The sequence below is a fragment of the Sciurus vulgaris genome (assembly GCF_902686455.1).
Source record: "Sciurus vulgaris genome assembly, chromosome: 6".
NCBI classification, from domain to species: domain Eukaryota; kingdom Metazoa; phylum Chordata; class Mammalia; order Rodentia; family Sciuridae; genus Sciurus; species Sciurus vulgaris.
In genome coordinates this window covers 143,164,664-143,178,887 of record NC_136466.1, presented here as the reverse complement: position 1 = coordinate 143,178,887, position 14,224 = coordinate 143,164,664, and the positions used below count along the sequence as shown (strand labels likewise).

Genomic DNA, 14,224 nt, shown 5'->3' with positions numbered 1-14,224 from the left:
TCTGGACAATTGACTGACCATGTGCTTGAGACAGCAATGTCTTTCTTTCTTTGACCTTGCCCAGGGTCTTCCTCACTTTCACTATTAGTTACTCAAGCAAATACCTTTCCCCTTCTCAATAGGACAAATACCCTCTCTGGGAAGGCAAAACACATAAATAAGGCAAAAAGGAAGCTTAAAATCAGGAATTGCAATATAATTTTAATTTCAATTCTAGTTCTAACTAACTTGAGGAAACCACATTCTAGTTCTTTGTTAAGTGTACTTCTTTGTATAATTATATAAGTGATGGGTAAGATAAAATCATACTAAAAGGATTAAAATGCTTGTTAGGTACCTAATAGAAATATACAAGTGATAAATTACAATTTTTCCCCAGGATATACACTTTTAAGAGAAAGACTAATTTATCCTGAATTTCCATGTTTAATCACTTAGACAGCAAAGCACATATACATACATCCATTATATGTTAAGAGGACCTCTCGCTATTTTTGATGAGCAGGAGGGCATTTCTAATGGCGTCTCTTCACCAGCCACCCCCACCCCCACCCCCACACGCAGTCAGGTATACCATGTTCATGATGGTGAGAATGTAGGACTCCACGTTCTCACTCCCATGGTACTCGATCATCTTTGTATCAGCCACCACCAGGGTCTCCACCCATCTCTCCTTACTGATGGAGCGCCGAGAGAGACTTCTTCTTGGCAAGTTGTTCCTCTCCCACTTCTCTCGCTGTAGCTCTCGCTTCTCAGAGGTGCCGAGACTGTCTGAATGTTAAACAGAACATAATGGGCTAATTCTATGTTCATCTCACATATATCCACTTATGTTTGTGAAGATATGAGACTTCGAGTTTATGATGTGTGAGTACAATGTTCTTACACGACTCAAATAGAAGAGATTGATTTAAATGAATATGAACAAAATAACTCAAACTTGAATCTTCAAAGGAGGTTCAAAAATTATTCCTTTAAAAGAATTGACATATTTCATTAAATATGTCTTTCACAATTAAGAAGATATTATAAACAAGAATGGGAGCTTTCAGTTTCTTCTCCTTCATCTTTTATTCAGCGCCTACTGTATGTAAAGCAGTATATCAGGCTGTTAAATACTAAAGTGTTTATCCTCATGAATATTTAGCGGTCATACTTCTCTCTCCATTTTGTAAACATGGAAATTAATGCACAAATTGGTTGGTTAAACAAAGTCACACAGCACCAAAATCACTCAGCCCATCTACTTGTAGAAGATCCAGGATTTTCTCTGTCCCACATTAATGCATTTTTGGCATATACTACACTCTCCCACAGACTAAACATGAATACAACTGGGGAATGAGTGAGCTACAAAGCTCAGAGGACCAGGGCATCCTGCTTCAAGAAGATAAAAAAAAGAGTTCTAAGAAACAGATTCAAGGAAGAATAATAAAATTATCAAGATGACTAATTAGTTACAGTATGAAAAAGATGTGATATGGGAGGATTATTGCTGGGCAGGCAAAACCCAGATGTTACAGAATCATGAAGAAAATTGCAATGAAACCACATGGAGTCATTCTCAAAATTCCAGAATACCATGACTAGGGAGCACGTCCTAATTTGAAAAAGGCCAATGGAGAATCAAGATCCAAATGGTGGTCAAGTGAAGAGCTAAATTTCAGTGGGCTCAGAATGGCTTAGTGAGTTGAGGAAAATGAACTGACTGGGGAAGTGAGACACCTGGGCTGATGGAGGACAGCAACTCCGTCTTTGAAGATTCCTCTTAGACAGTCACGCACAAATCCTGCCTCTCCCTAATGCTCACCCTGTAGCTCTAGCAGGGGCAGAACATGGGAACTGATTGGAAAACCTCACTTTCCCTTCCTAATTTTTGATGATGGCCACCCGGCCTTGACCTGAATATGCCCAGTGAGAGTGGGGGTGCTCACCAATCCACAGGGCATCCTGTTCTGCTGAATAGTTCTCTCCTGTCCTGAGTTGAAGCCTGCCTCTCTGTAACTCACACTCATCAGTTCTAGTCTGCTCTTTGAAGTATAGAACAGGGCCCCCTCCTGAGGCCCTGCCTGGGACAGTCCAGTGGCACAGCCAAAACCATATCCTTCCCCCTCTCCCAGGGCTCTTTGAGTTGTGGAACTAGTTATGCTATTTGCTATGTGCCCCTTCTTAGCTCCTCAGTGACACTGTATGTGAAGTTGGAACACATTAAGTTATATTGACAAGAGAAAAGAAATATCATCACAGGTCTAAATACTTCCAAACTGTATTATTATATGAGTTTTGCATAAAAATAAGGAAGTTGTACTTTGATGTAAGCCACTCCTACTTTCTGAAAGGGGCTTTGGAGAAGGGTGCTGAGGGGGGGAACAGGAATACTATCAACATGAATTTGGTGTGACCTCCTTCTATCAGTTTCCTCTCTCCCTGCCAAGTGAAGGAAGTTCTCCTCCAAACTGCAGGGATGCTCCATGCTCAGCTCCACTGAGTCAGGTACTGGGGCCACTGGCAAACATGCATCTCCACAAAGCTGGTACCTTGGGCCCCTCTTCTCACTTGGCCATCACCAGATGATGTCCTTCCCCTGGACGCTGGTCCCCTCACAGAGGCTATGCTCACTGTAAGTGACAGAAACCATGCAATGTGTAGCCTTTTCCTTAAAGCAGGATCTGAGCTCCAGGCTGTAGCTTCTATTCTCCACCCAAGACTGCTTCGTCCTTTGAAGCCCTCAGGTATCTGGGGTTAAGAGCTGGCAGGAGGCTGGTATGGGTGAGAAGGTGGTAGTCCTTCCTTTTCATTTCTCACTTCTTTACTCCCTTCCTCTTCAAGTGCTTATTCTTCAATGTTGAGACAATGAATTGCTATGGGCTGAAGGTTTGTGTCCCAGTGAAATTCATGGGTTGAAGCCCTAATTCCCACCATAATGATATTTGGCAAGGGAGAAGCTGGGTGTTAATTATGTTTAAATGAAGCCATGAGGATGGGGACCATATCCTGGGATTAGTGTCTTTATAAGAGGAAGAGACACCAGTGCTTTCTCCCTCTCTCTCTCTCTCTCTCCTCTCTCTCTCTCTCTCTCCTCTCTCTCTCTCTCTCCTCACTCTCTCTCTCTCCTCCCTCTCTCTCTCTCTCTCTCTCTCTCTCCCTCCCCCCCCTCTCTCTCTCCCTCCCCCCCTCTCTCTCTCTCTCTCTCTCTCTCTCTCTCTCTCTCTCTCTCTCCCTGTCTCTCTCTCTCTCTCCACATGAGATGAGAGAGAAACAAGAAAGTAGTGGAAGAAGGGCCTTACCCGACACCAAATCTGCTCACATTCTGATCTTGGACTTCCAGTCTTTAGAATCGTGAAATAAATTTCTGCTGTTTAAGAAAACCAGTCTATGACACTTTGCTATAGTAGCCCAAGCTAACTAAGACAAGAATTTTTTAAGGACATATTTGAAGCCCATCAAGTTACTTTGATTTTCCAGCAAATATTCAAGTAAGTGACTCAATCTAATAGAAGAAATGTGGAAATGAGAAATGTGAAATGTGATCTCATAAAGGCACATCTATTTTTAAAAAATTTAATAAGACCTACATTAAGCACTTGCTGTATTCAGGTCCTATGCTAAGCATATAGCATGGTTCCTCATTTAATTATGCCCACAATTCCATAAGATGAGCCCTAACGTGATCACCTTCAGATTGATGAAAAAAAAAAAATTGAGACTCAAAGAGATGAGGTAATTTTCTCAAGGTTACATGGTAAATGAAAAACGTAGATCCAGCCAAACCTTTTTGATTTCACTGCAACACCACAAGCATTTATGCAAGAGGCTCTATACAAGCCCCACTCTACCCTCCTGAGGAAAAGATTCTTACCCTTATGTAACAGTGATGTCATTGTGGGTAGTATAACAAGGACATATGAAAACGATCAATGTCAGGTTTCAAACAATTCCCAAAGAAAGAGATACGGACTCCATGACTGGCAGGGCCGGAAACTCAGCAGACATAGAAGGATTTGAATTATGCCCTGGTGAGACTGAGCTGGGAGATAGGATTGCACTTATTTGGGCTGACCCTGCTGAGTCTTGATGAAATCATCACAAGTTTGACAGAAGAACTATTTCTGCTCAACATTTCTAGGAATTTCAAGTCAGCCTTCCCTACTTATCTTCAGAGCTTGATGAATAAGCCTGCCAGCTCTTCAGGGCAGGTGAGATGCTGACAATGCTGGGACCTCCCCATGCACATGGTTAAAAGGCTCACCTTCTGGGCTGGCATGGCGTCTGGGCACACCTGGAGCAGACAACATACCGCCATGGTTTCCTGTGACTATGGGTTCTGTAATTGAGCTCTACCTGCTAAGGGACCAGAGGGACATTTCCTTTAGCCTCGTCCCTAGCACCTGACACTATGCTTGGTCAACAGTAGCATCCAATAGGTGCCAAGTGAAGGATGAAGTGAAGATGAGTCAGAACTGATTTATAAACTACACATAAGGAAGAACCACAAGAGTTGACCATGTTTTTCCAGTGGTCATTGATAATTCATTCCAGTTAGAGAATTCTCCACACTGACACTGTGATGTGTTTGTTTCAAAGGGAGGAATACAGCAGTTGCTTGTATATTCAGGGTGGTTTTTAGCATGCTGGTAGCTTCCACTTTGGCACTGACTCACTTTTTCTGCTAAAGGAATTGCTCAAGGATCTGTCTCCTACACTAATTCCACTCTTAACCTCAACTGGGTTCTCTTCTGCTGCCCCAAACCAGGTTTCCAGTAAGGGAGAATTCTCCCACTCAGTCAAAATAGACCACTGATTGGAAATCAGTCACTGATTAGGCTTTTGCGGTCTGCGGCCCCCAAGACGGCCCTCTCAAAGTCATCTTCTCCACACACTTAAGCTGCCAGACAGGGGAGACCCAGCATCTTTTCTCCCACCTTCCTGCTACCTACATGAGGGATGTTCCCAAAATACAGTCCCTTGACACCAATACAGCAACACAGACATTGACAGCCACCTGTAATGGAGTGCTCATCAGAAGCCCAGCCTATGGTAAAATACATTTTTGGAGTCAATCATTTATCATTTTATTATAACAAAAATAATGTGAGGTAAGTTTATTATTGCTATTTGAAAATAAAAATAACTCAGAGAGGTTAACTTCCCCAAAAACTCTACACGAAGAATATAAATAACCCAATCAACAAATGGGCTAAGGATATGAACAGACGCTTCACAGAAGAAGATGTACAAGCAATCAACAGACATATGAAAAAATGTTCGCCATCTTTAGTAATAAGAGAAATGCAAATCAAAACTACACTAAGATTCCATCTCACCCCAATTAGAATGACTATTATCAAGAATACAAGCAACAATAGATGTTGGCAAGGATGTGGGGAAAAAGGTACACTCATACATTGCTGGTGGGGATGCAAATTAGTGCAGCCACTCTGGAAAGCATGTGGAAATTCCTTAGAAAACTTGGAATGGACCCACCATTTGACCCAGCTATCCCACTCCTCAGTCTATACCTAAAGGACTTAAAATCAGCATACTATAGAGATACAGCCACATCAATGTTCATAGCTGCTCAATTCACAATAGCCAGACTGTGGAACCAACCTAGATGTCCTTCAATTGATGAATGGATAAAGAAACTGTGGTGTATATATATACAATGGAATATTACTCAGCTATAAAGAATGATAAAATTATGGCATTTGCAGGTAAATGGATGAAATTGGAGAATATCATGCTAAGTGAGATAAGCCAATCTCAAAAAACCAAAGGACAAATGATCTCTCCGATAAGCGGATGATGACACATAATGGAGGGTGGGAGGGGGGCAAGAATGGAGGAAGGAGGGACTCTATACAGGGAAAAGAGGGGTGGGAGGGGTGGGGGGGGAGGAAAAAATAACAGAATGAATCAAACCTCATTACCCTATGTAAATGTATGATTACATAAATGGTATGCTGTTACTCCATGTACAAATAGAAACAACATGTATCCCATTTGTTTACAATAAAAATAAATTAAAAAAAAAAAAAAAACTCAGAGAGGTTAGCTTCCCCGCCCCCAAATCTCACAGTTGGTAAGCAACAAAGCCAGCATTTTAGCTACTTTAGGCCAAATCTCATTTTGCTGATGGAGTGGAGAAGAGGGTGGCCTTCCTAGGCATCACCTGCCTGGAAACTTTAATGTGAGGAGTAGAAGATCATCTGGGGAAGAAGCCAGAGCAAAACTCAGCCGAGTCCCAGCTCTCTAGGTCCCCACGGTCCTACGTAAAGCTTGAAGGACATCTGACTCAGAGAAGTTCAGTAGGTAAGGCTACTAGTACCTCAGATTCTAGATTTCGGAGACAGTGTCCTACTTCTCTTGGGTAACCTAGACGAGTGCTACTCAGGAAAGATGTCCTGAACCCAGAGTTGGTAGCTAGATAGATGCCCCCACGACCTGGAAAAAAGGAGACTATCTTAAGGCTGCTGGTGTCTGTCTTGCTTGTCCCCCAACCTACTGTTGAAAACTGTTCATTCCCCACCCCCAGGGGCCTGCTCTGAGCCACTTGTGAATTGAGCCACTTGCAAGTCCCTTGACTTTGAACAAGTGTTCTAACCTCTTCCCCGAATTCCTAGTGAGGAAACCAAATTGAATTCCTGTTTGAATATTTATTTCAGTCATGAACCCTGTTCTTCAAACAAAGAATATGTAGAAAGGTAAGAAAGAACCTTAAAGTTTCTGTGATCATTAGATTAAAGTGGATGGTCCCTATATAGCAACCTGGACTCTAAATGAGTATCACCCTTGCAAGACACATAACAAGTGCAAATATCCACACTTTGTTGTAGCCTACCACTTCCTCCACAAAAAGTATTCACTGCAAAATATTGAAGATCAAAAAAGTTTAATCCAAGATGGCGGCCTAGAGGGTGGCTGCATTTCATGTTGCTCCAGGACTCAGGAGTCTAAAGAGGAGATATTGAGAGACTTGGGACAAAATCAAAGCAACCGGGTGAGTCTCTCCCATTGGGGAGGCGTCCCAGATGGGGCGGTAGTCCCAGAACACAGGGAAATTTGTGAAGTAGAGCTGCTGGTGAGACGCCCCTCCCCCCGCTGGAGCAGTGAACTTGGACAACTGGGAGCATCGGAGAGGAGGCCGCTCAGCACAGCACTGGGACTCGGAGCAACCACTGGGGCTCTGGCGGCTGCCCAGGGGAGGAGCGGTGAGGAGAGCTGTTTGGACTCAGAGCGACCACTTCTGAACACTCCTGCGCTGAGGAGGAGGAGGAGTGTGGCCACTTGGATTCGGAGTGACTACACCGGAGCTACAGGCGGTTGCCAGAGGAGAAGCGGCGTGGTGAGCTGTTTGGACTCAGACCACTTCCGAACACCAGGGCCTGCCCAGAGGAGGAGGAGGAGGAGGAGGAGCACGGCCACTTGGATTAGAAGTGACTGCACCAGAGCTACAGGCGGTTGCCAGAGGAGAAGCAGCGAGGCGAGCTGTTTGGACTCAGACCACTTCTGAACACTGGGGCCTGCCCGGAGGAGGAGGAGGAGGAGGAGGAGGAGGAGGAGGAGGAGGGCGGCAGGTCATTTGGACTCGCAGTGACTGCATTAGAGCTCCAGGCAGCTGCTCAGAGGAGAAGGTGAGTGGTGAGTTGTTTGGACTTAAAGCGACCGCTCCTGAACACAGGGGGGCTGCCTGGGGGAGGAGCGTCGTGGGTCGCTTGGTCTCGAGTGGCCACACCAGAGGTCCAGGCGGCTGCCCAGAGGGGGCGTGCAGAGGGTCACGTGGATTCAGAGCCACTCAGAGCTACTGCTACTGAATACCCCGGGGGTTACCTGGAGGAGGAGGAGGAACAGGGAGGGTCACTTCGACTCAGAGTGATTGATTGCCCAGGGCTACGGGCAGTTGGTGGGAGGAGGAGCAACAGTGAGTTGCTCGGACTCCTAGTGACCGCACCGGAACACTGGGCGACCATCTGGAGGAAGAGGCGTGCGGCGGGTCTCTGGGACCCAAAGCGATTGTACGGGCCCCACAGGTGGCTGCTCAGAGGAGGGGCCGCATAGCCAGGCGATTAGGTGCAGACAGGGTCCCAGGATCTAGAAGGCTTCTGGGTGGAAGAGCCGCACAGAGACACGCTTAGGGCGGAGCAAAGGTTCCAGGCCTGCGGGCAGATTCTCTGAGGAGGGGCAGCCTAAGGAGATTCATCTGCGAAGGGTGAGGCTCCCAGGCCCAGGAGGTAGGGCCGGGCCCCTTGGAACTTTACAGAGGAAGGCAGCCCAGCCCAGGCGGTAGCTGTAAATTGAGGGGAACCTCTAGGAGAGGAACTGACCAGCGAGACCTCCCCACTGGGTGAGTCTTCCCTGGTGGGTGAGGTTTCCCCACAAGGACGGTAAAACCAGAGACACAGGCCCAAACAGGCCATGCCTCAGTCCGCAGCCTAGTTCCCCTTTAGACGACCATTGGTCAACAAGTGGAGGCATCTCTGCCCACTAGCAGGGAATATACCCCACCTGAAGGCCACCACTCCTAGAGAGGCAGCTTCTTTGTGGCGCACCACATTATCAACTTCCTCCAAGACTTCAGGCTACTGAAGGCTAAGAGGGGATATATATAGAAATCTTCAAGGACATTGTAAGTTAATAGAGGAAATCTGCAATATCTCAGCGGTCCACTGATACCTGAATAATATGAGAAAACAAGGAAAGAAAATGCCACAAACAAATCTAGATGCTACATCAATAAAACCCAATGACAGCATGGCAGAAGAAATGACAGAAAAGGAGTTCAGAATGTACATAATTAAAATGATCAGGGAAGCAAATGATGAGATGAAAGAGCAAATGCACGCACTGAATGATGAGATGAAAGAGCAAATGCAGGCATTGAATGATCGCACCAATCGACAGTTAAAAGAGCAAATACAGGAAGCAAAAGATCATTTCAATAAAGAGTTAGAGATATTGAAAAAAAACCAAACAGAAATCCTTGAAATGAAGGAAACAATAAACCAAATTAAGAACTCCATAGAAAGCATATCCAGTAGGATAGAAAACCTGGAAGACAGAACCTCAGACATTGAAGACAAAATATTTAACCTTGAAAACAAAGTTGAACAGAGAAGATGGTAAGAAACCATGAACAGAATCTACAAGAACTATGGGATATCATGAAAAGGCCAAAGTTAAGAATTATTGGGATTGAGGAAGGCCTAGAGAAACAATCCAAAGGAATGAACAATCTATTCAATGAAACAATATCAGAAAATTTCCCAAATCTGCAGAATGAAATGGAAAATCAAGTTCAAGAGGCTTATAGGACTCCAAATACACAAAATTACAACAGACCCACACCAAGGCACATTATCATGAAAATACCTAACCTACAAAATAAAGACAGAATTTTAAAGGCTGTGAGAGAAAAGAACCAAATTACATTCAGAGGGAAACCAATGCAGATATCAGCAGATTTTTCAATCCAGACCCTAAAAGCTAGAAGGGCCTGGAACAACATTTTTCAAGCCCTGAAAGAAAATGGATGACAACCAAGAATCTTATACCCAGCAAAACTTACCTTCAAATTTGACGATGAAATAAAATCCTTCCATGATAAACAAAAGCTAAAAGAATTCACAAAAAGAAAGCCAGCACTACAGAACATTCTCAGCAAAATATTCCATGAGGAAGAGATGAAAAACAAAGAAGCAAATCAGCAAAGGGAGGAATTATCCTAAAGGAATTGTCAAATAAAGAAGGAACCAAGTCATGTCATATAAATAAATAAGTAAAATTTAAAAATGAACCATATGACCGGGAAACCAAATCATATCTCAATAATAACCCTGAATGTTAATGGCCTGAATTCATCAATCAAAAGACATAGACTGGCAGATTAGATTAAAAAGAAGGATCCAACAATATGTTGCCTACAAGAGACTCACCTCATAGAAAAAGATACCCATAGACTAAAGGTGAAAGGATGGGGAAAAACATACCATGCACATGAACTCAGCAAAAAAGCTGGAGTATCCATCCTCATTTCAGATAATGTGGACTTCAAGCCAGAGTTAGTCAGAAGGGATAAAGAAGGACATTTCATACTGCTTAAGGGAAGCATAAATCAGCAAGACATAACAATCATAAACATCTATGCCCCAAACAGTGGCTCATCCACGTATGTTAAACAAATCCTTCTTAATTTCAGAAACCAAATAGACCATAACACAATAATACTAGGTGATTTTAACACGCCTCTCTCACCACTGGACAGATCTTCCAGACAAAAATTGAACAAAGAGACCATAGATCTCAATAACACAATCAATAATTTAGACTTAACGGACATTTATAGAATATACCATCCAACCAAGAGCGAATACACTTTCTTCTCAGCAGCACATGGATCCTTCTCTAAAATAGACCATATACTATGCCACAAAGCTAATGTTAGCAAATACAAGAAGATAGAGACACTGCTTTGTATTCTATCAGATCATAATGGATTGAAGTTAGAAATAAATGAAAGAGTAAAACACAGAAACTATTCCAACATCTGGAGATTAAACAATATGCTATTATATGATGAATGGATAACAGAAGATATTAGGAAGGAAATTAAAAAATTCTTAGAGGTAAATGAGAACAAAGAAACATCATACCAAAATCTCTGGGACACTATGAAAGCAGTACTTAGAGGGAAATTTATTTCATGGAGCGCATTTAATCAAAGAAGTAAAACTCAACAAATAAACGACCTAACACTACAGCTCAAAGCCCTAGAAAAAGAAGAACAGACCAGCACCAAAAGTAGTAGAAGACAGGAAATAGTTAAACTCAGAGCTGAAATCAATGAAATTGAAACAAAAGAAACAATACAAAAAATTGACAAAATAAACAGTTGGTCCTTCGAAAAAATAAACAAAATTGATAAACCTTTAGCCACACTAACAAAGAGAAGACGAGAGAAAACCCAAATCACTAAAATTTGGAATGAACAAGGAAATATCACAACAGACAGGATTGAAATACAAAACATAATTAGAAGCTATTTTGAAAATCTATACTCCAACAAAATAGAAAATTTCGAAGACATCAACAGGTTTCTAGAGACATATGAATTGCCTAAACTGAATGAGGAGGACATACACAATTTAAATAGACCAATTTCAAGTACTGAAATAGAAGAAGTCATCAAAAGCCTACCAACAAAGAAAAGTCCAAGACCAGATGGGTTCTCAGCTGAGTTCTACAAAACCTTTAAAGAAGAGCTCATTCCAATACTTCTCAAAGTATTCCATAAAATAGAAGAGGAGGGAACCCTCCCAAACTCATTCTATGAAGCCAATATCACACTGATACCTAAACCAGACAGAGACTCATCAAGGAAAGAAAATTTCAGACCAATATCCTTAATGAACATCGACGCAAAAATTCTCAACAAAATTTTAGCAAATCGCATACAAAAACATATTAAAAAGATAGTGCACCATGATCAAGTGGGTTTCATCCCAGGGATGCAAGGTTGGTTCAACATCCGGAAATCAATAAATGTCATTCACCATATCAATAGACTTAAAGTCAAGAATCACATGATTATTTCAATAGATGCAGAAAAAGCATTTGATAAAATACAGCATCCCTTCATGCTCAAAACACTAGAAAAAATAGGGATAGTGGGAACATTCCTTAACATTGTAAAGGCCATTTATGCTAAGCCCATGGCTAATATCATTCTAAATGGAGAAAAACTGAAAGCATTCCCCCTAAAAACTGGAACAAGGCAGGGATGCCCTCTTTCACCACTTCTATTCAACATCGTTCTTGAGACTCTAGCCAGAGCAATTAGACAAACCAAAGAAATTAAAGGCATACGAATTGGAAAAGAAGAACTCAAACTATCCCTGTTCGCTGATGACATGATTATATATTTAGAGGAACCTGGAAATTCCACCAGAAACCTCTTAGAACTCAAAAGTGAATTCAGTAAAATAGCAGGTTACAAGATCAATGCTCCTAAATCCAACGCATTTTTATACATAAGTGATGAATCTTCAGAAAGAGAAATTAGGAAAACTATCCCATTCACAATAGCCTTGAAAAAAATAAAATATTTGGGAATCAATCTCACAAAAGAGGTGAAAGACCTCTACAATGAGAACTACAGAACACTAAGGAAAGTAATTAAAGAATACCTTAGAAGATGGAAAGATCTTCCATGTTCTTGGATAGGAAGAATTAATATTGTCAAAATGGCCATACTACCTAAAGTGCTATACAAATTCAATGCAATTCCAATTAAAATCCCAATGACGTACCTTACCGAAATAGAGCAAGCAATTATGAAATTCATCTGGAAGAATAAGAAACCAAGAATAGCTAAAGCAATCCTTAGCAAGAAGAGTGAAACAGCGGGTATTGCAATACCAGATCTTCAACTCTACTACAAAGCAATAGTAACAAAAACAGCATGGTATTGGTACCAAAATAGAAAGGTAGATCAATGGTACAGAATAGAGGACACGGACACAAACCCAAATAAATACAATTTTCTCATACTAGACAAAGGGGCCAAAAATATGCAATGGAGAAAAGATAGCCTCTTCAACAAATGGTGCTGGGAGAATTGGAAATTCATATGCAACAGAATGAAACTAAACCCATATCTCTCACCATGCACGAAACTAAACTCAAAATGGATTAAGGACCTCGGAATCAGACCAGAGACCCTGCAGATTATAGAAGAAAAAGTATGTCCAGATCTTCAGCATGTCGGCTTAGGACCAGACTTCCTTAACAGGACTCCCATAGCACAAGAAATAAAAGCAAGAATCAATAACTGGGATAGATTCAAACTAAAAAGCTTTCTCTCAGCAAAGGAAACTATCAGTAATGTGAAGAGAGAGCCTACAGAGTGGGAGAATATCTTTGCCACTCATACTTCAGATAGAGCTCTAATCTCCAGAATCTATAAAGAACTCAAAAAACTCTACTCTAAGAATACAACTAATCCAGTTGACAAATGGGCTAAGGAAATGAAAAGACACTTCACAGAAGAAGATGTACAAACAATCAACAAACATATGGAAAAATGTTCAACATCTCTAGTAATAAGAGAAATGCAAATCAAAACCACCCTAAGATTTCATCTCACCCCAATTAGAATGGCGATTATCAAGAACACTAGCAACAATAGGTGTTGGCGAGGATGTGGGTAGAAAGGTACACTCATACCTTGCTGGTGGGGCTGCAAATTAGTGCAGCCACTCTGGAAAGCAGTGTGCAGATTCCTTAGAAAACTTGGAATGGAACCACCATTTGACCCAGCTATCCCACTCCTTCGTCTATACCCAAAGGACTTAAAATCAGCATACTACAGAGATACAGCCACATCAATGTTCATAGCTGCTCAATTTACCATAGCCAGATTGTGGAACCAACCTAGATGCCCTTCAGTTGATGAATGGATAAAGAAACTGTGGTATATATACAATGGAATATTACTCAGCCATTAAGAATGATAAAATTATGGCATTTGCAGGTAAATGGATGAAATTGGAGAATATCATGCTAAGTGAGATAAGCCAATCTCAAAAAGCCAAAGGACGAATGATATCGCTAATAAGTGGATGATGACATATAATGGGGGGAGGGGAGGGTTAGTGTTAGGGTTAGAGTTAGGGTTAGGCAGGGGGGCAAGTATGGAGGAAGGAAGGACTGTATAGAGGGAAAAGAGGGGTGGGAGGGGTGGGGGGGAAGGGAAAAAATAACAGAATGAATCAAACAACATTACTGTATGTAAATTTATGATTACACAAATGGTATGCCTTTACACCATGTACAAACAGAGAAACAACATGTATCCCATTCGTTTACAATAAAAAAAATTATAAAAAAAAAGTTTAATCCAAAGATTGTTTTTAGCTGCTTAAATTTAGTAACGATTAGAATCTAAGGAATTGTATTGCAATTGAAAATAAATTATGTCAGTATACTTTCCTAAAAAAAAATTAAAAAAATAAAAAAATAAATTGGATGGTCCCCAGGGCAATACCACAAGGCACAGCATTAAGCCACCAGATGGCACCATCTGGGGGTCTCTCCAGCTGGAGTGAGTTGAGCAAAGGCCTTTCCACAGCCTATGTGTTACTATCCGTCATTTGCTGTTACCACACACTTGCAAACAGACTCCCTTCTTGGCAGACAAAGCACTGTGGCCTTTCTCAGCAGTTGAATG

The 14,224-nt window shown here is 41.8% G+C and overlaps 1 protein-coding gene across 1 annotated transcript in view; it reads right to left on the bottom strand.

Moving 5' to 3' along the window:
• Positions 1 to 14,224, bottom strand: part of ADAMTS12 (ADAM metallopeptidase with thrombospondin type 1 motif 12) — a 329,970-nt gene that overhangs the window by 144,106 nt on the left and 171,640 nt on the right. Inside the window, exon 4 of the mRNA XM_079144478.1 lies at positions 575 to 771. Within this exon, the coding sequence (XP_079000604.1) occupies positions 575 to 771 (197 nt within the window). The remainder of the gene's footprint in view (positions 1 to 574; positions 772 to 14,224) is intronic.